The following is a 24,334-nucleotide window of genomic DNA, read 5'->3' as shown; positions in this document are numbered from 1 at the left end:
TATTAATGTCTATGGATGTAGATGAGAACAGTGAAGCCCCTGGAGGTGGATGTGGGGGGCACATACTTTCTCCATATTAATGTCTATGGATGTAGATGAGGACAGTGAACCCCCCGGAGGAGGATGTGGGGGGCACATACTTTCTCCATATTAATGTCTATGGATGAAGATGAGAACAGTGAAGCCCCCGGAGGTGGATGTGGGGGGCACATACTTTCTCCATATTAATGTCTATGGATGTAGAGGAGGACAGTGAAGCCGCCGGAGGTGGATGTGGGGGGCACATACTTTCTCCATATTAATGTCTATGGATGTAGATGAGGACAGTGAAGCCCCCGGAGGTGGATGTGGGGGGCACATACTTTCTCCATATTAATGTCTATGGATGTAGATGAGGACAGTGAAGCCCCCGGAGGTGGATGTGGGGGGCACATACTTTCTCTATATTAATGTCTATGGATGTAAATGAGGACAGTGAAGCCCCCGGAGGTGGATGTGGGGGGCACATACTTTCTCCATATTAATGTCTATGGATGTAGATGAGGACAGTGAAGCCCCCGGAGGTGGATGTGGGGGGCACATACTTTCTCCATATTAATGTCTATGGATGAAGATGAGGACAGTGAAGCCCCCGGAGGTGGATGTGGGGGGAGCATACTTTCTCCATATTAATGTCTATGGGTGTAGGAGGAGGACAGTGAAGCCCCCGGAGGTGGATGTGGGGGGCACATACTTTCTCCATATTAATGTCTATGGATGAAGATGAGGACAGTGAAGCCCCCGGAGGTGGATGTGGGGGGCGCATACTTTCTCCATATTAATGTCTATGGGTGTAGGAGGAGGACAGTGAAGCCCCCGGAGGTGGATGTGGGGGGCACATACTTTCCTCCATATTAATGTCTATGGATGTAGATGAGGACAGTGAAGCCCCCGGAGGTGGATGTGGGGGGCACATACTTTCTCTATATTAATGTCTATGGATGTAGATGAGGACAGTGAAGCCCCCGGAGGTGGATGTGGGGGGCACATACTTTCTCCATATTAATGTCTATGGATGTAGATGAGGACAGTGAAGCCCCCGGAGGTGGATGTGGGGGGCACATACTTTCTCCATATTAATGTCTATGGATGAAGATGAGGACAGTGAAGCCCCCGGAGGTGGATGTGGGGGGAGCATACTTTCTCCATATTAATGTCTATGGGTGTAGGAGGAGGACAGTGAAGCCCCCGGAGGTGGATGTGGGGGGCACATACTTTCTCCATATTAATGTCTATGGATGAAGATGAGGACAGTGAAGCCCCCGGAGGTGGATGTGGGGGGCGCATACTTTCTCCATATTAATGTCTATGGGTGTAGGAGGAGGACAGTGAAGCCCCCGGAGGTGGATGTGGGGGGCACATACTTTCCTCCATATTAATGTCTATGGATGTAGATGAGGACAGTGAAGCCCCCGGAGGAGGATGTGGGGGGCGCATACTTTCTCCATATTAATGTCTATGGATGTAGAGGAGGACAGAGAAGCCCCCGAAGGAGGATGTGGGGGGCACATACTTTCCTCCATATTAATGTCTATGGATGTAGATGAGGACAGTGAAGCCCCCGGAGGTGGATGTGGGGGGCACATACTTTCTCCATATTAATGTCTATGGATGAAGATGAGGACAGTGAAGCCCCCGGAGGTGGATGTGGGGGGCGCATACTTTCTCCATATTAATGTCTATGGGTGTAGGAGGAGGACAGTGAAGCCAACGGAGGTGGATGTGGGGGGCACATACTTTCCTCCATATTAATGTCTATGGATGTAGATGAGGACAGTGAAGCCCCCGGAGGAGGATGTGGGGGGCGCATACTTTCTCCATATTAATGTCTATGGATGTAGAGGAGGACAGAGAAGCCCCCGAAGGAGGATGTGGGGGGCACATACTTTCCTCCATATTAATGTCTATGGATGTAGATGAGGACAGTGAAGCCCCCGGAGGTGGATGTGGGGGGCACATACTTTCTCCATATTAATGTCTATGGATGTAGATGAGGACAGTGAAGCCCCCGGAGGAGGATGTGGGGGGCACATACTTTCTCCATATTAATGTCTATGGATGAAGATGAGGACAGTGAAGCCCCCGGAGGTGGATGTGGGAGGCGCATACTTTCTCCATATTAATGTCTATGGGTGTAGGAGGAGGACAGTGAAGCCCCCGGAGGTGGATGTGGGGGGCACATACTTTCTCCATATTAATGTCTATGGATATAGATGAGGACAGTGAATCCCCTGGAGGTGGATGTGGGGGGCACATACTTTCTCCATATTAATGTCTATGGATGTAGATGAGGACAGTGAATCCCCTGGAGGTGGATGTGGGGGGCACATACTTTCTCCATATTAATGTCTATGGATGTAGATGAGGACAGTGAATCCCCTGGAGGTGGATGTGGGGGGCACATACTTTCTCCATATTAATGTCTATGGATGTAGATGAGGACAGTGAATCCCCTGGAGGTGGATGTGGGGGACACATACTTTCTCCATATTAATGTCTATGGATGTAGATGAGGACAGAGAAGCCCCCGGAGGTGGATGTGGGGGGCACATACTTTCTGTATATTAATGTCTATGGATGTAGATGAGGACAGTGAAGCCCCCGGAGGTGGATGTGGGGGGCGCATACTTTCTCCATATTAATGTGTATGGGTGTAGGAGGAGGACAGTGAAGCCCCCGGAGGTGGATGTTGGGGGGCACATACTTTCTCCATATTAATGTCTATGGATGTAGATGAGGACAGAGAAGCCCCCGGAGGTGGATGTGGGGGGCACATACTTTCTCCATATTAATGTCTATGGATGTAGATGAGGACAGAGAAGCCCCCGGAGGTGGATGTGGGGGGCACTTACTTTCTGTATATTAATGTCTATGGATGTAGATGAGGAAAGTGAAGCCCCCGGAGGAGGATGTGGGGGGCACATACTTTCTCCATATTAATGTCTATGGATGAAGATGAGGACAGTGAAGCCCCCGGAGGTGGATGTGGGGGACACATACTTTCTCCATATTAATGTCTATGGGTGTAGGAGGAGGACAGTGAAGCCCCCGGAGGTGGATGTTGGGGGGCACATACTTTCTACATATTAATGTCTATGGGTGTAGGAGGAGGACAGTGAAGCCCCCGGAGGTGGATGGGGGGGGCACATACTTTCTCCATATTAATGTCTATGGGTGTAGATGAGGACAGTGAAGCCCCCGGAGGTGGATGTGGGGGGCACATACTTTCTCCATATTAATGTCTATCGGTGTAGGAGGAGGACAGTGAAGCCCCCGGAGGTGGATGGGGGGGGCACATACTTTCTCCATATTAATGTCTATGGGTGTAGATGAGGACAGTGAAGCCCCCGGAGGTGGATGGGGGGGGGCACATACTTTCTCCATATTAATGTCTATGGATGTAGATGAGGACAGTGAAGCCCCCGGAGGTGGATGTGGGGGGCACATACTTTCTCCATATTAATGTCTATGGATGTAGATGAGGACAGTGAAGCCCCCGGAGGAGGATGTGGGGGGCGCATACTTTCTCCATATTAATGTCTATGGGTGTAGGAGGAGGACAGTGAAGCCCCCGGAGGTGGATGTGGGGGGCACATACTTTCCTCCATATTAATGTCTATGGATGTAGATGAGGACAGTGAAGCCCCCCGGAGGAGGATGTGGGGGGCACATACTTTCCTCCATATTAATGTCTATGGATGTAGATGAGGATAGTGAAGCCCCCGGAGGTGGATGTGGGGGGCATATACTTTCTCCATATTAATGTCTATGGATGTAGATGAGGACAGTGAAGCCCCCGGAGGTGGATGTGGGGGGCACATACTTTCTCCATATTAATGTCTATGGGTGTAGATGAGGACAGTGAAGCCCCCTGAGGTGGATGTGGGGGGCACATACTTTCTCCATATTAATGTCTATGGATGTAGATGAGGACAGTGAAGCCCCCGGAGGTGGATGTGGGGGGCACATACTTTCTCTATATTAATGTCTATGGATGTAGATGAGGACAGTGAAGCCCCCTGAGGTGGATGTGGGGGGCACATACTTTCTCCATATTAATGTCTATAGATGTAGATGAGGACAGTGAAGCCCCCGGAGGTGGATGTGGGGGGCACATACTTTCTCCATATTAATTTCTATGGATGTAGATGAGGACAGTGAAGCCCCCGGAGGTGGATGTGGGGGGCGCATACTTTCTCCATATTAATGTCTATGGATGTAGATGAGGACAGTGAAGCCCCCGGAGGTGGATGTGGGGGGCACATACTTTCTCCATATTAATGTCTATGGATGTAGAGGAGGACAGAGAAGCCCCCGGAGGAGGATGTGGGGGGCACATACTTTCCTCCATATTAATGTCTATGGATGTAGATGAGGACAGTGAAGCCCCCTGAGGTGGATGTGGGGGGCACATACTTTCTCCATATTAATGTCTATGGATGTAGATGAGGACAGTGAAGCCCCCGGAGGTGGATGTGGGGGGCACATACTTTCTCTATATTAATGTCTATGGATGTAGATGAGGACAGTGAAGCCCCCGGAGGTGGATGTGGGGGGCGCATACTTTCTCCATATTAATGTCTATAGATGTAGATGAGGACAGAGAAGCCCCCGGAGGAGGATGTGGGGGGCACATACTTTCTCCATATTAATGTCGATGGATGTAGAGGAGGACAGTGAAGCCCCTGGAGGTGGATGTGGGGGGCACATACTTTCTCCATATTAATGTCTATGGATGTAGATGAGGACAGAGAAGCCACCGGAGGTGGATGTGGGGGGCACATACTTTCTCCATATTAATGTCTATGGATGTAGAGGAGGACACTGAAGCCCCCGGAGGTGGATGTGGGGGGCACATACTTTCTCCATATTAATGTCTATGGATGTAGATGAGGACACTGAAGCCCCCGGAGGAGGATGTGGGGGGCACATACTTTCTCCATATTAATGTCTATGGATGTAGATGAGGACAGAGAAGCCCCCGGAGGAGGATGTGGGGGGCACATACTTTCTCCATATTAATGTCTATGGATGTAGAGGAGGACAGTGAAGCCCCCGGAGGTGGATGTGGGGGGCACATACTTTCTCCATATTAATGTCTATGGATGTAGATGAGGACAGTGAAGCCCCCGGAGGAGGATGTGGGGGGCACATACTTTCTCCATATTAATGTCTATGGATGTAGATGAGGACAGAGAAGCCCCCGGAGGTGGATGTGGGGGGCACATACTTTCTCCATATTAATGTCTATGGATGTAGATGAGGACAGTGAAGCCCCCGGAGGAGGATGTGGGGGGCACATACTTTCTCCATATTAATGTCTATGGATGTAGAGGAGGACACTGAAGCCCCCGGAGGTGGATGTGGGGGGCACATACTTTCTCCATATTAATGTCTATGGATGTAGATGAGGACAGTGAAGCCCCCGGAGGTGGATGTGGGGTGCGCATACTTTCTCCATATTAATGTCTATTGATGTAGATTAGGACAGAGAAGCCCCCGGAGGTGGATGTGGGGGGCACATACTTTCTCCATATTAATGTCTATGGATGTAGAGGAGGACAGTGAAGCCCCCGGAGGTGGATGTGGGGGGCACATACTTTCTCCATATTAATGTCTATGGATGTAGATGAGGACAGTGAAGCCCCCGGAGGAGGATGTGGGGGGCACATACTTTCTCCATATTAATGTCTATGGATGTAGATGAGGACAGAGAAGCCCCCGGAGGTGGATGTGGGGGGCACATACTTTCTCCATATTAATGTCTATGGATGTAGAGGAGGACAGTGAAGCCCGCGGAGGTGGATGTGGGGGGCGCATACTTTCTCCATATTAATGTCTATTGATGTAGATGAGGACAGAGAAGCCCCCGGAGGTGGATGTGGGGGGCACATACTTTCTCCATATTAATGTCTATGGATGTAGATGAGGACAGTGAAGCCCCCAGAGGTGGATGTGGGGGGCACATACTTTCTCCATATTAATGTCTATGGATGTAGATGAGGACAGTGAAGCCCCCGGAGGTGGATGTGGGGGGCACATACTTTCTCCATATTAATGTCTATTGATGTAGATGAGGACAGTGAAGCCCCCGGAGGTGGATGTGGGGGGCACATACTTTCTCCATAATAATGTCTATGGATGTAGATAAGGACAGTGAAGCCCCCGGAGGTGGATGTGGGGGGCACATACTTTCTCCATATTAATGTCTATGGATGTAGATGAGGACAGAGAAGTCCCTGGAGGTGGATGTGGGGGGCACATACTTTCTCCATATTAATGTCTATGGATGTAGATGAGAACAGTGAAGCCCCTGGAGGTGGATGTGGGGGGCACATACTTTCTCCATATTAATGTCTATGGATGTAGATGAGGACAGTGAACCCCCCGGAGGAGGATGTGGGGGGCACATACTTTCTCCATATTAATGTCTATGGATGAAGATGAGAACAGTGAAGCCCCCGGAGGTGGATGTGGGGGGCACATACTTTCTCCATATTAATGTCTATGGATGTAGAGGAGGACAGTGAAGCCGCCGGAGGTGGATGTGGGGGGCACATACTTTCTCCATATTAATGTCTATGGATGTAGATGAGGACAGTGAAGCCCCCGGAGGTGGATGTGGGGGGCACATACTTTCTCCATATTAATGTCTATGGATGTAGATGAGGACAGTGAAGCCCCCGGAGGTGGATGTGGGGGGCACATACTTTCTCTATATTAATGTCTATGGATGTAAATGAGGACAGTGAAGCCCCCGGAGGTGGATGTGGGGGGCACATACTTTCTCCATATTAATGTCTATGGATGTAGATGAGGACAGTGAAGCCCCCGGAGGTGGATGTGGGGGGCACATACTTTCTCCATATTAATGTCTATGGATGAAGATGAGGACAGTGAAGCCCCCGGAGGTGGATGTGGGGGGAGCATACTTTCTCCATATTAATGTCTATGGGTGTAGGAGGAGGACAGTGAAGCCCCCGGAGGTGGATGTGGGGGGCACATACTTTCTCCATATTAATGTCTATGGATGAAGATGAGGACAGTGAAGCCCCCGGAGGTGGATGTGGGGGGCGCATACTTTCTCCATATTAATGTCTATGGGTGTAGGAGGAGGACAGTGAAGCCCCCGGAGGTGGATGTGGGGGGCACATACTTTCCTCCATATTAATGTCTATGGATGTAGATGAGGACAGTGAAGCCCCCGGAGGTGGATGTGGGGGGCACATACTTTCTCTATATTAATGTCTATGGATGTAGATGAGGACAGTGAAGCCCCCGGAGGTGGATGTGGGGGGCACATACTTTCTCCATATTAATGTCTATGGATGTAGATGAGGACAGTGAAGCCCCCGGAGGTGGATGTGGGGGGCACATACTTTCTCCATATTAATGTCTATGGATGAAGATGAGGACAGTGAAGCCCCCGGAGGTGGATGTGGGGGGAGCATACTTTCTCCATATTAATGTCTATGGGTGTAGGAGGAGGACAGTGAAGCCCCCGGAGGTGGATGTGGGGGGCACATACTTTCTCCATATTAATGTCTATGGATGAAGATGAGGACAGTGAAGCCCCCGGAGGTGGATGTGGGGGGCACATACTTTCCCCATATTAATGTCTATGGGTGTAGGAGGAGGACAGTGAAGCCCCCGGAGGTGGATGTGGGGGGCACATACTTTCCTCCATATTAATGTCTATGGATGTAGATGAGGACAGTGAAGCCCCCGGAGGAGGATGTGGGGGGCGCATACTTTCTCCATATTAATGTCTATGGATGTAGAGGAGGACAGAGAAGCCCCCGAAGGAGGATGTGGGGGGCACATACTTTCCTCCATATTAATGTCTATGGATGTAGATGAGGACAGTGAAGCCCCCGGAGGTGGATGTGGGGGGCACATACTTTCTCCATATTAATGTCTATGGATGAAGATGAGGACAGTGAAGCCCCCGGAGGTGGATGTGGGGGCGCATACTTTCTCCATATTAATGTCTATGGGTGTAGGAGGAGGACAGTGAAGCCCCCGGAGGTGGATGTGGGGGGCACATACTTTCCTCCATATTAATGTCTATGGATGTAGATGAGGACAGTGAAGCCCCCGGAGGAGGATGTGGGGGGCGCATACTTTCTCCATATTAATGTCTATGGATGTAGAGGAGGACAGAGAAGCCCCCGAAGGAGGATGTGGGGGGCACATACTTTCCTCCATATTAATGTCTATGGATGTAGATGAGGACAGTGAAGCCCCCGGAGGTGGATGTGGGGGGCACATACTTTCTCCATATTAATGTCTATGGATGAAGATGAGGACAGTGAAGCCCCCGGAGGTGGATGTGGGGGGCGCATACTTTCTCCATATTAATGTCTATGGGTGTAGGAGGAGGACAGTGAAGCCAACGGAGGTGGATGTGGGGGGCACATACTTTCCTCCATATTAATGTCTATGGATGTAGATGAGGACAGTGAAGCCCCCGGAGGAGGATGTGGGGGGCGCATACTTTCTCCATATTAATGTCTATGGATGTAGAGGAGGACAGAGAAGCCCCCGAAGGAGGATGTGGGGGGCACATACTTTCCTCCATATTAATGTCTATGGATGTAGATGAGGACAGTGAAGCCCCCGGAGGTGGATGTGGGGGGCACATACTTTCTCCATATTAATGTCTATGGATGTAGATGAGGACAGTGAAGCCCCCGGAGGAGGATGTGGGGGGCACATACTTTCTCCATATTAATGTCTATGGATGAAGATGAGGACAGTGAAGCCCCCGGAGGTGGATGTGGGAGGCGCATACTTTCTCCATATTAATGTCTATGGGTGTAGGAGGAGGACAGTGAAGCCCCCGGAGGTGGATGTGGGGGGCGCATACTTTCTCCATATTAATGTCTATGGGTGTAGGAGGAGGACAGTGAAGCCCCCGGAGGTGGATGTTTGGGGCACATACTTTCCTCCATATTAATGTCTATGGATGTAGATGAGGACAGTGAAGCCCCCGGAGGAGGATGTGGGGGGCACATACTTTCCTCCATATTAATGTCTATGGATGTAGATGAGGACAGTGAAGCCCCCGGAGGAGGATGTGGGGGGCACATACTTTCTCCATATTAATGTCTATGGATGAAGATGAGGACAGTGAAGCCCCCGGAGGAGGATGTGGGGGGCACATACTTTCTCCATATTAATGTCTATTGATGTAGATGAGGACAGTGAAGCCCCCGGAGGTGGATGTGGGGGGCACATACTTTCTCCATATTAATGTCTATGGATGTAGATGAGGACAGTGAAGCCCCCGGAGGTGGATGTGGGGGGCACATACTTTCTCCATATTAATGTCTATGGATGTAGATGAGGACAGTGAAGCCCCCGGAGGTGGATGTGGGGGGCACATACTTTCTCCATATTAATGTCTATGGATGTAGATGAGGACAGTGAAGCCCCCGGAGGTGGATGTGGGGGGGCACATACTTTCTCCATATTAATGTCTATGGATGTAGATGAGGACAGTGAAGCCCCCGGAGGTGGATGTGGGGGGCACATACTTTCTCCATATTAATGTCTATGGATGTAGATTAGGACAGAGAAGCCCCCGGAGGAGGATGTGGGGGGCACATACTTTCTCCATATTAATGTCTATGGATGTAGATTAGGACAGAGAAGCCCCCGGAGGTGGATGTGGGGGGCACATACTTTCTCCATATTAATGTCTATTGATGTAGATGAGGACAGTGAAGCCCCCGGAGGTGGATGTGGGGGGCACATACTTTCTCCATATTAATGTCTATGGATGTAGATGAGGACAGTGAAGCCCCCGGAGGTGGATGTGGGGGGGCACATACTTTCTCCATATTAATGTCTATGGATGTAGATGAGGACAGTGAAGCCCCCGGAGGTGGATGTGGGGGGCACATACTTTCTCCATATTAATGTCTATGGATGTAGATTAGGACAGAGAAGCCCCCGGAGGAGGATGTGGGGGGCACATACTTTCTCCATATTAATGTCTATGGATGTAGATGAGGACAGTGAAGCCCCCGGAGGTGGATGTGGGGGGCACATACTTTCTCCATATTAATGTCTATGGATGTAGATGAGGACAGTGAAGCCCCCGGAGGTGGATGTGGGGGGCACATACTTTCTCCATATTAATGTCTATGGATGTAGATGAGGACAGTGAAGCCCCCGGAGGTGGATGTGGGGGGCACATACTTTCTCCATATTAATGTCTATGGATGTAGATTAGGACAGAGAAGCCCCCGGAGGAGGATGTGGGGGGCACATACTTTCTCCATATTAATGTCTATGGATGTAGATGAGGACAGTGAAGCCCCCGGAGGTGGATGTGGGGGGCACATACTTTCTCCATATTAATGTCTATGGATGTAGATGAGGACAGTGAAGCCCCGGAGGAGGATATGGGGGGGCACATACTTTCTCCATATTAATGTCTATGGATGTAGATGAGGACAGTGAAGCCCCCGGAGGTGGATGTGGGGGGCGCATACTTTCTCCATATTAATGTCTATGGATGTAGATGAGGACAGTGAAGCCCCCGGAGGTGGATGTGGGGGGCACATACTTTCTCCATATTAATGTCTATAGATGTAGATGAGGACAGTGAAGCCCCCGGAGGTGGATGTGGGGGGCACATACTTTCTCCATATTAATGTCTATGGTTGTAGATGAGGGCAGTGAAGCCCCCGGAGGTGGATGTGGGGGGCACATACTTTCTCCATATTAATGTCTATGGATGTAGATGAGAACAGTGAAGCCCCCGGAGGTGGATGTGGGGGGCACATACTTTCTCCATATTAATGTCTATGGATGTAGATGAGGACAGTGAAGCCCCCGGAGGTGGATGTGGGGGGCACATACTTTCTCCATATTAATGTCTATGGATGTAGATGAGAACAGTGAAGCCCCCGGAGGTGGATGTGGGGGGCACATACTTTCTCCATATTAATGTCTATGGATGTAGATGAGGGCAGTGAAGCCCCCGGAGGTGGATGTGGGGGGCACATACTTTCTCCATATTAATGTCTATGGATGTAGATGAGGGCAGTGAAGCCCCCGGAGGTGGATGTGGGGGGCACATACTTTCTCCATATTAATGTCTATGGATGTAGATGAGAACAGTGAAGCCCCCGGAGGTGGATGTGGGGGGCACATACTTTCTCCATATTAATGTCTATGGATGTAGATGAGGGCAGTGAAGCCCCCGGAGGTGGATGTGGGGGGCACATACTTTCTCCATATTAATGTCTATGGATGTAGATGAGAACAGTGAAGCCCCCGGAGGTGGATGTGGGGGGCGCATACTTTCTCCATATTAATGTCTATGGATGTAGATGAGGACAGAGAAGCCCCCGGAGGAGGATGTGGGGGGCGCATACTTTCTCCATATTAATGTCTATGGATGTAGATGAGGACAGAGAAGCCCCCGGAGGAGGATGTGGGGGGCACATACTTTCTCCATATTAATGTCTATGGATGTAGATGAGGACAGAGAAGCCCCCGGAGGAGGATGTGGGGGGCACATACTTTCTCCATATTAATGTCTATGGATGTAGATGAGGACAGAGAAGTCCCCGGAGGTGGATGTGGGGGGCACATACTTTCTCCATATTAATGTCTATGGATGTAGATGAGGACAGTGAAGCCCCCGGAGGTGGATGTGGGGGGGCACATACTTTCCTCCATATTAATGTCTATGGATGAAGATGAGGACAGTGAAGCCCCCGGAGGAGGATGTGGGGGGCACATACTTTCTCCATATTAATGTCTATGGATGAAGATGAGGACAGTGAAGCCCCCGGAGGAGGATGTGGGGGGCACATACTTTCTCCATATTAATGTCTATAGATGTAGATGAGGACAGTGAAGCCTCCGGAGGTGGATGTGGGGGGCACATACTTTCTCCATATTAATGTCTATGGATGTAGATGAGGACAGTGAAGCCTCCGGAGGTGGATGTGGGGGGCACATACTTTCTCCATATTAATGTCTATGGATGTAGATGAGGACAGTGAAGCCCCCGGAGGAGGATGTGGGGGGCACATACTTTCTCTATATTAATGTCTATGGATGTAGATGAGGACAGAGAAGCTCCCGGAGGTGGATGTGGGGGGCACATACTTTCTCCATATTAATGTCTATGGATGTAGATGAGGACAGTGAAGTCCCCGGAGGTGGATGTGGGGGGCACATACTTTCTCCATATTAATGTCTATGGATGTAGATGAGGACAGTGAAGCCCCCGGAGGAGGATGTGGGGGGCACATACTTTCTCTATATTAATGTCTATGGATGTAGATGAGGACAGAGAAGCTCCCGGAGGTGGATGTGGGGGGCACATACTTTCTCCATATTAATGTCTATGGATGTAGATGAGGACAGTGAAGTCCCCGGAGGTGGATGTGGGGGGCACATACTTTCTCCATATTAATGTCTATGGATGTAGATGAGGACAGAGAAGCCCCCGGAGGAGGATGTGGGGGGCACATACTTTCTCCATATTCATGTCTATGGATGTAGATGAGGACAGTGAAGCCCCCGGAGGTGGATGTGGGGGGCACATACTTTCTCCATATTAATGTCTATAGATGTAGATGAGGACAGTGAAGCCCCCGGAGGAGGATGTGGGGGGCACATACTTTCTCCATATTAATGTCTATGGATGTAGATGAGGACAGTGAAGCCCCCGGAGGTGGATGTGGGGGGCACATACTTTCTCCATATTTATGTCTATGGATGTAGATGAGGACAGTGAAGCCCCCGGAGGTGGATGTGGGGGGCACATACTTTCTCCATATTAATGTCTATGGATGTAGATGAGGACAGTGAAGCCCCCGGAGGAGGATGTGGGGGGCACATACTTTCTCCATATTAATGTCTATGGATGTAGATGAGGACAGTGAAGCCCCCGGAGGTGGATGTGGGGGGCACATACTTTCTCCATATTAATGTCTATGGATGTAGATGAGGACAGTGAAGCCCCCGGAGGTGGATGTGGGGGGCACATACTTTCTCCATATTAATGTCTATGGATGTAGATGAGGACAGTGAAGCCCCCGGAGGAGGATGTGGGGGGCACATACTTTCTCCATATTAATGTCTATGGATGTAGATGAGGACAGTGAAGCCCCCGGAGGTGGATGTGGGGGGCACATACTTTCTCCATATTAATGTCTATAGATGTAGATGAGGACAGTGAAGCCCCCGGAGGTGGATGTGGGGGGCACATACTTTCTCCATATTAATGTCTATAGATGTAGATGAGGACAGTGAAGCCCCCAGAGGTGGATGTGGGGGGCACATACTTTCTCCATATTAATGTCTATGGATGTAGATGAGGACAGTGAAGCCCCCGGAGGAGGATGTGGGGGGCACATACTTTCTCCATATTAATGTCTATAGATGTAGATGAGGACAGTGAAGCCCCCGGAGGTGGATGTGGGGGGCACATACTTTCTTCATATTAATGTCTATGGATGTAGATGAGGACAGTGAAGCCCCCGGAGGAGGATGTGGGGGGCACATACTTTCTCCATATTAATGTCTATGGATGTAGATGAGGACAGTGAAGCCCCCGGAGGTGGATGTGGGGGGCGCATACTTTCTCCATATTAATGTCTATGGATGTAGATGAGGACAGTGAAGCCCCCGGAGGTGGATGTGGGGGGCACATACTTTCTTCATATTAATGTCTATGGATGTAGATGAGGACAGTGAAGCCCCCGGAGGTGGATGTGGGGGGCGCATACTTTCTCCATATTAATGTCTATGGATGTAGATGAGGACAGTGAAGCCCCCGGAGGAGGATGTGGGGGGCACATACTTTCTCCATATTAATGTCTATGGATGTAGATGAGGACAGAGAGGCCCCCGGAGGTGGATGTGGGGGGCACATACTTTCTCCATATTAATGTCTATGGATGTAGATGAGGACAGTGAAGCCCCCGGAGGTGGATGTGGGGGGCGCATACTTTCTCCATATTAATGTCTATGGATGTAGATGAGGACAGTGAAGCCCCCGGAGGTGGATGTGGGGGGCACATACTTTCTTCATATTAATGTCTATGGATGTAGATGAGGACAGTGAAGCCCCCGGAGGAGGATGTGGGGGGCACACACTTTCCTGTAGACAGCCAGTGATGATTATGAATCCCCCCCTATACGCGGCCCCCGCCTCCATCTCCCTGGCCCCTGTACACATAGCTGTCCTCTCTCCCTCCCGCACTTACTGGCCCCCGGCTCCCGGTAGCTCCGGTGCGTGCTGCTGCTGCTGATGAGGAGGCGGTGGTGGTGCACGTCCTTCCTGCGCTGCGCCGCATCCATCTGAAGCCTGAGGACAGAGGAGCCGCAGCTATTTATACCGGGATGTGACTGAGGCGGCATCTGCTCCATCCCACCACACTGCTGTGTGAGCGGGGGGCCTCATCAAGGAGACAAAGGGTTAATGCACCAGAAGGGTTAATGCTGGCGGCACCCCTAACATAAACAGCCGAAAATCCAGAATAATGCACCGAGCACAGACTCATTATACAGTATTACACGTCAGGGCTTAAAGGGACAGTAACCTCATTTGTTAGTACTGGAGCGTTATAAGAGGGGCTGATATCAGTCACATATGGTGTAATGTCTGGGGGTTATATCAGTACTGGAGCGTTATAAGAGGGGCTGATATCAGTCACATACGATGTAATGTCTGGAGGTTATATCAGTACTGGAGCGTTATAAGAGGGGCTGATATCAGTCACATATGGTGTAATGTCTGGGGGTTATATCAGTACTGGAGGGTTATAATAGGCTGATATCAGACACATATGGTGTAATGTCTGGGGGTTATATCAGTACTGGAGCGTTATAAGAGGGGCTGATATCAGTCACATATGGTGTAATGTCTGGAGGTTATATCAGTACTGGAGCGTTATAAGAGGGGCTGATATCAGTCACATATGATGTAATGTCTGGGGGTTATATCAGTACTGGAGCGTTATAAGAGGGTGTGATGGTGTGATAGGCTATGTGGAAATGATTTTGTGTATATTTCTATTTCACTGATTTTCATAATGTTTTCTTGTTGCCTTGTATCATTTCTTGTATTCCCCATATTGTTTGGAATCTCAATTAACTTCCAAAAGGCTGATAATTGAATTAGCTCACTTACTGTCTGCAGCCTGACTGTACATAGTGTGTGTTTATCTTTGTCAATTGAAGTGTACTGATATGCTAATTGTGCATTGTATTATGAAACTAGTTTGTTGACTTCTAAAGAGGGAACAGAATGTGAAGGTGTACTGACGGACACTGGGTAATTCTAAAAATAGCATACCTTTCTGGGGTATAAAAGACCCTGAGACAGAGCGACCACATCTCATCTCATATCACACAGCACGTCACAGTGAAGGGGAAGCGTATGGACCCATTTTACCCTCTGTCTGCTGGATTATTGGACTCTCATCTCCTTGGACATTCATCCTGTTACTGAACTACATTCATGTTCAGGACTATTGTATCCTCAGTGTGATGGATTGTTTATGGACCTTCTAATTTTCCCTATAATAAAGGTCTTGGGATTGTTCACACTTCCCTTGCTCTGTTGATTGTGTGATACCGGGGGCATTCTCTGCGTCTGGAGGAGAGAAAGTTTTTCCACCAACATAGAAGAGGATTCTTTACTGTTAGGGCAGTGAGAATCTGGAATTCCCTGCCTGAGGAGGTTGTGATGGCGAACTCAGTCGAAGGCTTCAAGAGAGGCCTGGATGTCTTCCTGGAGCGTAACAATATTGTATCTTACAGTGATTGTTAGGTTCTTTAGAAGGACGTAGATCTGGGGATTTATTCTGACAGAATTTTATAGGCTGAACTGGATGGACATGTCTTTTTTCGGCCATACTTACTATGTTACTATGGAGAAGGACCCCGTGACAACTGGTGGCAGCTGTGGGATCAACAGAGTGTTACCCACTGGAGAACCACCCACAGAGTGAGTACAGAAATTGGACTGTATGCAGTTTACAGGACAGAGCCAGAGACCTGGGCCTGAACTACCAGGGACTGACTAAAGAAGCCTTAATTGACCTACTGGTGGGCGCTAGCCCGGCCACCTCCTCCCAGATGTCTGAAGGACGAGCACTGGAGACAGGGATCCCCTTCCAGAAAAGCCAGTGGTTGGTGTGGTACGAAGAAGAGATGGTGGTTCTGGGCTCCGGCATCTCTCAGGAGTACAAGGAGGAGGCTGCCTGCCGGGCACAGCGGAGACAGGAAGCAATGGAGCTTGAAAGAGCGAGTAACGCAATGTGGAGTGTAACCCCAACCATCCGGGAACCTGTACGGATCACCCGGACAGACTTTAAGCCATTTGATGAGGCTTCTGGAGATGTGGATGGGTTCTTCAAGGACTTTGAGCAGCAGTGTGCTGTGATGGAGGTGCCCCACTCTAGCTGGATGCGTTTGTTAGTGGGACTCCTGAACGGTAGCATGGCGGAGGCTTACCGAACCATTGACGCACAACGGAATTGGGATTATAACATTGTAAAACGGACTATCCTGGATTACCATGCTATCACCCCAGACTCATATAGGGCCAAGTTCCGAGACCTCCCATGCAACACGGGGGGATCGTTTATGATGTATGCACATAAGATGTCCGAGGCATGTCGGAGATGGCTGGAAACAGAAAACGCCTTTACTGTGGAAGATGTTACACAGGCGTTCCTTATAGAACAATTTCTTGCCAAGTGCCCCACAGAGGTACGGGAATGGGTCCGGGAGAGCACGCCGTGTACCGTGGATAAAGCTGCAGTCCTGGCCGATGAAGCCCTTACTATCCGACCGCAATGGAGGAGGCTTCTGGACAATGAACCACGGCCTGCTCCTGCGCCCCATCACTCTCCGATTATATCTGCCCTTCCACCTAGTCGCAAGCCGATGACAATCACGCCTCACAATCCTAGGCCCCAACAGTTCCGACCACGACTTGGGGGTATCACAGAGAGGAGGTGTTATGGGTGTGCGCAACCTGGACATTTGCAGTCTGGCTGTCCCTCAAGGATTCGGAGGGAGCCCCACGCAGCCCCATCTCGTCCAGTGCTTCTTGTGCACTCCATCATGCCTGAGGAAGAGCTACCACCACCCCCACCAGAGTGGACCACTGACCACGGCACCACAGATACCCCTCCTGGAATGTAGGGACTCTGGCCTTTGTCCTTTAGCTATCCAGAGCGACAGCAACGCCACCTGCAGGACGTCTTAATTGATGGATACAAAGTGTCAGGATTTAGAGACACGGGGGCATTCTTGACTATCGCTGACCCCCGTGTGGTTCGACCCGAGGCAATTTACCAGGGTCCGGGAATTCCCATTGTCCTGGCGGGCGGTGCCCGCAAATATATACAGCGAGCTTCTGTGCGTTTGGATTATGGTTGTGGAGAAAAAAACTGTGTTGGATTGGAGTTCTGGGAGGACTTCCTGCAGATATCCTCCTTGGGAACGACATTGGGGAGTTACAGTGCCAATTTGTGGGAGCAGTCACCCGACTACAGGCCCTTCAAGCACTACGTCATCCGGACCCCACCGGGGAGCAACCACCACGAACTGCATCAGAGTCAGTGAGCAATACTTTCGCTGCTACTACATTGGGAGAGTCTTGGGACAGAGAGGAGTTTAGGCGAGAAATAGAGGGTGACACTACCTTAGCAGCCCTTAGGCGAAAGGCAGAAACTGGGCACATGGGAGATAATGGGGATGGCTTCACTCGAGAAAACGGACTGTATTATCGTGTAACAAAGGGCAGTGACCAGGGAAACCCTGACGCAATGACCAGGCAACTCATTGTCCCTCAGAAGTACAGGGCACAGCTACTTCAACTGGCCCATGACATCCCCTTGGCTGGACATCAAGGGAGGAAAAGGACTGAAAAGAGATTCACCCAAAGTTTTTACTGGCCGGGCGTCTCACAGTCGGTAGTTCATTATTGCCGCACCTGCAATGTGTGCCAACGAATGCGGCATCCAGGAGTTCGACATAAGGTACCCCTGCAATCCCTGCCCAGAATTGAAGAACCATTTCAACGTGTAGCTGTCGACATCATAGGTCCTCTGGCCCACCCCAGCAGGTCAGGGAAAAAATATATCCTGACCGTGGTGGACTATGCCACTAGGTATCCTGAAGCTGTGGCCCTGTCCAGTATTACAGCAGTAAAGGTAGCCGAGGCCCTTGTTACCATCTTTACCCGGGTAGGGTTTCCTAGTGAAATATTGTCGGATCAAGGCACTCAGTTCATGTCAGATCTGGTCCAGTCCCTATGGCATACCTGTGGTGTTTGAGCCATTCGCACCACCCCATACCACCCGCAGACCAACGGACTATGTGAACGCTTTAATGGAACCCTAAAAAATATGCTGAGGGCTTTTGTTGACGTTGAAAAAGACTGGGAAAAGTACCTGTCACATCTCCTCTTTGCCTATCGGGAGGTTCCCCAAGAGTCCCCAGGGTTTTCTCCCTTCGAACTACTGTTTAGCCGGAAGGTCCGTGGGCCTCTTACTCTTCTGAAAGAACATTTGGAGGGAGACATCTCAGACACCAGAATGCCCATCGTTCCCTATGTTCTAGAGTTCAGATGTCACGGTCACGTGTGTCTGGACGCAGCGGTTACCGCAAGGCGAACCCATAACACACGTGACCCAGGATACAGCGCCTCCAGTGGGGCGAATTTAAATAATAAAAGGGGGAACCTGGGTTACATTAACAATGGTGGGCACTGCGATAGGGAATAGGGAAGTGGAGACCTCCTGTACTCCCCTGAGCCAGTGTCCCTGCACTCCTAACGTTCCCTATGCCGGTTCTGCACCGGGCGCCGCACGCGTAGCTTAAAACCCTAGCTCGCCCTGACCCTAAACCCTCACTAGGGAATTGGTCGGTGCGGAAACTAATCCCACCACTACACTAAAACACACATGAGGAAAAATGACAATACAGGGGAAACACCACTTAGCTTTGCTCTGTTGCGTATGCTCCTAGCAACAGAGCCCACCACCTGTGTGCATCTTCTCCTCCACCCGGATCCATCACCATAACTGGATCCTTCACCATAGTGCAGCCTTGGAGCAGAGTCCACCACCAGTTGCAGAAGTCCAGTAACAGAGTCCCAAAGATGATTTCAGCCTCTGCCAAGAATCTAAGAATGCTTGAGTCCAGCTCCCGGCAACCAAGTCGAGCATGCCGAGTGCAACTCTCTCCATAGTCGCCACTCCACCAAGCCATGCACGCACTTCCCGCCGACACCATAAACTGCGACTCCTCCATGCCATGCCAGCAATTCCTGCAGACACCATTAGCTGCCACTCATCCCCTCTGGCTGACTGCGCAGGACTCATGTTCAGCTCCATGTTCACCCAGGCTTCCTTCCCAAATGAACACAATCAATGAATATCACCAGCAGTGAATGAACCCAGCTGACACTCTTTTATAGAGCGTCACACCTGAATACTAATTACGTGCATATTAAACCTAAACAATTGTGCGATACCACTAACAACCACCGGGGCAACTCAGAATGAATGACACCACGTGTGATAATTCTAATGGCCACCGGGGGCAATCACGTCACCTTGCCAAAGGGAAAAAAGTTCACTTTGTCCATTTAATCTGACAGATCCACGCCTGGATCATGACATCAGAGACCGTCTCGCCCAGCTAGCTACCTTCGCTAAAGAACATCAGCGAATGGCCCAGTCCAGACAAAAAACCTGGTATGACCGTAATACCAGGACCCGGGAATCTATGGAAGGACAGCAAGTGCTCATGATTACTGCTTCCCCTGCCAACAAGCTTCAAGCAGTGTGGGAAGGCCCTTATCAGGTTGTCAAGAAAATTAATGCCACTAACTATGTTATTGCCCTGGACTCTAGTGGTCGACGACAGAAAACCGTCCACATTAACATGCTGAAAGACTACCACGACCGATCTCTGCCTGTTCTAGCTGTCTGCCACCCCCTAGTGATACCGCCGACGACGAGTATCTCCCAGATCTCCTCCAGGTTGCCCAAGCGGGAGGATCACTGGAACAACTGCCCCTGGGCTCCCATTTATCGGATATACAAAAGGACGATATTGTCGCCGTACTAAGGCCGAGGGCTGCTGCTTTCTCCTCAAAGCCGGGGAAGGCTACTCTCACCAGTCACCATGTGGAAACCCCCGGACAACGCCCCATCCAGCAGGCTGCCTACCGGGTTCCAGAGGCTGTTCAAGGCATGATAAAGAACGAACTGGAGGAGATGAAACAGCTCGGAGTTATTCAGCCATCTCACAGTTCTTGGGCCTCTCCTGTCGTCCTGGTCCCCAAGAAGGATGGTACAACACGATTCTGTGTTTATTACAGATGATTAAATGATGTCACCAAGAGTGATGCTTATCCCATGCCCAGGATTGATGATCTATTGGATCGTCTGGCCAGTGCCCAATTTGTGACCACGTTAGACTTGAGCAAGGGGTACTGGCAGATACCCCTAACGGAGGACGCACGGGAGCGCTCAGCCTTCTTTACTCCATTTGGGCTTTATGAGTTCCTGGGAATGCCCTTTGGGATGAAAACTGCCCCCGCTACTTTCCAGAGACTGGTGGATCAACTATTACAACAATGTCAGGACTTTGCCTGTGCTTACTTAGAGGACATTGCCATTTTTAGCACCACCTGGGAGGAACATCTTAAACACTTGGGCATAGTGCTGGACTGTATCCTTACTGCAGGACTGACCATTCGCCCTGATAAGTGCCAAATAGGGATGGCTGAGGTGCAGTACCTCGGGCATAGAGTAGGGGGCGGGACCCTAAGGCCTGAGCCTGCCAAGGTGGAAGCCATTAGCAACTGGTGTAGACCCCAGACTGAAAAGCAGGTACTTGCGTTTTTAGGAACTGCTGGTTACTATCGCAAATTTGTTTCTAACTTCAGCACCTTGGTCAAGCCCCTAACCGACCTGACCCGCAAGAACATGCCTAGGAATGTGACGTGGACGACGGCTTGCGAGGATGCCTTTTCAGCGTTAAAGACTGCCCTCGTCACTGCTCCTGTCTTGGCTGCTCCGGATTATAAACGCAGGTTCCTCGTGCAGACAGATGCATCCACCTTTGGGATTGGGGCAGTACTTAGCCAAGTGAACGCCGCCAGAGAAGAACATCCTGTTGCTTTTGCCAGTCGGAAACTACTGGATCGGGAAGTTGCCTATGCCACTATTGAAAAGGAGTGCCTTGCCATCGTATAGGCGCTAAAAAAATTGCAGCCGTACTTGTATGGCAGAGACTTCACAATTGTTACAGACCACAACCCCCTCACATGGCTGAACCGTGTATCAGGGGACAATGGAAGATTGCTGCGGCGGAGCTTGTCCTTACAACCCTACAGCTTCTCCATCCAATACAAGCGGGGAAGCCAACACCAGAACGCCGATGGACTGTCTCGACAAGAAGAACCATAGGCTCCCCAGGCCGACCTACCCCTGCCACTGTACAAGGAACTATAAATAACTGAGCAATGTGGACTAAAGTGAGCAGGCCAGAGGTCTGTGTAGACCTCATGGCGTGCTCACTTATTATGGGGGGGAGGTTGTGATGGTGTGATATGTTATGTGGATGTCATTTTGTGTATATTTCTATTTCACAGATTTTCATAATGTTTTCTTGTTGCCTTGTATCATTTCTTGTATTCCCCATATTGTCTGAAGTCTCAATTACCTTCCAAAAAATTGAATTAGCTCACTTAAGGCCCCGTCTCACTAAGCGACTCACCAGCGATCCCGACACCGATATGAAGGTGTCAGGATTGCTGGTAAGTCGCTATGTGATCGCTGGTGAGCTGTCACACAGACAGCTTCACCAGCGATCAGCACAGCGACGCCGAGCGCCCGGCATCGCTGGCTATCGCTGTAGAAAATAGTATCACTGGGACCGGAGCGTGGAGAGAGGCAGGATGGCTGAACAGGACGTCGGAAGGTGAGAATAACTATATTTTTTATTTTTTTTAATTATTTTTTTACACCTGATCGCTGGTCTCCCGCTGTCACACACAGCGATGCGTGCTGGCCAGCGGGAGACCAGCGACCAAAGAAATGTCCAGAGGTTTCTTCCAGCGATCAGCGATACCGGCAGGGGGGCCGCTCGCTGATCGCTGTCACACACAGCAATCTCGCTGGTGAGATCGCTGTTACGTCACAAAAGTTGTGACTCAGCAGCGATCTCGCTACCGAGATTGCTTAGTGAGACGGGGCCTTTACTGTCTGCAGCCTGACTGTACATAGTGTGTGTTTATCTTTGTCTATTGAAGTGTACTGATATGCTAATTGTGCATTGTATTATGAAACTAGTTTGTTGACTTCTAAAGAGGGAACAGAATGTGAGGGTGTACTGAAGGACACTGGGAAATTCTAAAAATAGCTTACCGTTCTGGGGTATAAAAGACCCTGAGACCGAGAGACCACATCTCAACTCATCACGCAGCACGTCAGAGAGAAACGAAAGCGTATGGACCCATTGTATCCTCTGGCTGCTGGTTATTGGACTCTCATCTCCCTGGACATTTTATCCTGTTACTGAACTTCATTCGTGTTCTGGACTATTGTATCCTCAGTGTGGTGGATTGTTTATGGACCTTTTAGTTTTGCCTATAATAAAGGTCTTGGGATTGTTCACACTTCTCTCGCTCTGTTGATTGTGTGATACCGGAGAAGGACCCCGTGACAGAGGGGCTGATATTGCTCACATATGATGTAATGTCTGGGGGTTATATCAGTACTGGAGCGTTATAAGAGGGGCTGATATCAGTCACATATGGTGTAATGTCTGGAGGTTATATCAGTACAGGAGCGTTATAAGAGGGGCTGATATCAGTCACATATGGTGTAATGTCTGGGGGTTATATCAGTACTGGAGCGTTATAAGAGGGGCTGATATCAGTCATATATGGTGTAATGTCTGGAGGTTATATCAGTACTGGAGCGTTATAAGAGGGGCTGATATCAGTCACATATGGTGTAATGTCTGGAGGTTATATCAGTACTGGAGCGTTATAAGAGGGGCTGATATCAGTCACATATGGTGTAATGTCTGGGGGTTATATCAGTACTGGAGCGTTATAAGAGGGGCTGATATCAGTCATATATGGTGTAATGTCTGGAGGTTATATCAGTACTGGAGCGTTATAAGAGGGGCTGATATCAGTCACATATGGTGTAATGTCTGGAGGTTATATCAGTACTGGAGCGTTATAAGAGGGGCTAATATCAGTCACATATGGTGTAATGTCTGGGGGTTATATCAGTACTGGAGCGTTATAAGAGGGGCTGATATCAGTCATATATGGTGTAATGTCTGGAGGTTATATCAGTACTGGAGTGTTATAAGAGGGGCTGATATCAGTCACATATGGTGTAATGTCTGGAGGTTATATCAGTACTGGAGCGTTATAAGAGGGGCTAATATCAGTCACATATGGTGTAATATCTGGGGGTTATATCAGTACTGGAGCGTTATAAGAGGGGCTAATATCAGTCACATATGGTGTAATGTCTGGAGGTTATATCAGTACTGGAGCGTTATAAGAGGGGCTGATATCAGTCACATATGGTGTAATGTCTGGGGGTTATATCAGTACTGGAGCGTTATAAGAGGGGCTGATATCAGTCATATATGGTGTAATGTCTGGAGGTTATATCAGTACTGGAGCGTTATAAGAGGGGCTGATATCAGTCACATATGGTGTAATGTCTGGGGGTTATATCAGTACTGGAGCGTTATAAGAGGGGCTGATATCAGTCACATATGGTGTAATGTCTGGAGGTTATATCAGTACAGGAGCGTTATAAGAGAGGCTGATATCAGTCACATATGATGTAATGTCTGGAGGTTATATCAGTACTGGACCGTTATAAGATGGGCTAATATCAGTCACATATGGTGTAATGTCTGGAGGTTATATCAGTACTGGAGCGTTATAAGAGGGGCTGATATCAGTCACATATGGTGTAATGTCTGGGGGTTATATCAGTACTGGAGCGTTATAAGAGGGGCTGATATCAGTCACATATGGTGTAATGTCTGGAGGTTATATCAGTACTGGAGCGTTATAAGACGGGCTGATATCAGTCACATATGGTGTAATGTCTGGGGGTTATATCAGTGCTGGAGCGTTATAAGATGGGCTGATATCAGTCACATATGATGTAATGTCTGGGGGTTATATCAGTACTGGAGCGTTATAAGAGGGGCTGATATCAGTCACATATGGTGTAATGTCTGGAGGTTA

The 24,334-nt window shown here is 49.6% G+C and overlaps 1 protein-coding gene across 1 annotated transcript in view; it reads right to left on the bottom strand.

Annotated features, from left to right (window-relative positions):
* OBSCN (obscurin, cytoskeletal calmodulin and titin-interacting RhoGEF) overlaps nucleotides 1-24,334 on the bottom strand; it is a 636,219-nt gene that overhangs the window by 157,441 nt on the left and 454,444 nt on the right. Inside the window, exon 93 of the mRNA XM_073561015.1 lies at nucleotides 14,280-14,380. Within this exon, the coding sequence (XP_073417116.1) occupies nucleotides 14,280-14,380 (101 nt within the window). The remainder of the gene's footprint in view (nucleotides 1-14,279; nucleotides 14,381-24,334) is intronic.

This window comes from Dendrobates tinctorius, unplaced genomic scaffold (assembly GCF_039654945.1).
Source record: "Dendrobates tinctorius isolate UK_male_01 unplaced genomic scaffold, ASM3965494v1 ptg000311l, whole genome shotgun sequence".
NCBI lineage: Eukaryota > Metazoa > Chordata > Amphibia > Anura > Dendrobatidae > Dendrobates > Dendrobates tinctorius.
This window is presented reverse-complemented; position numbering and strand designations above follow the sequence as displayed.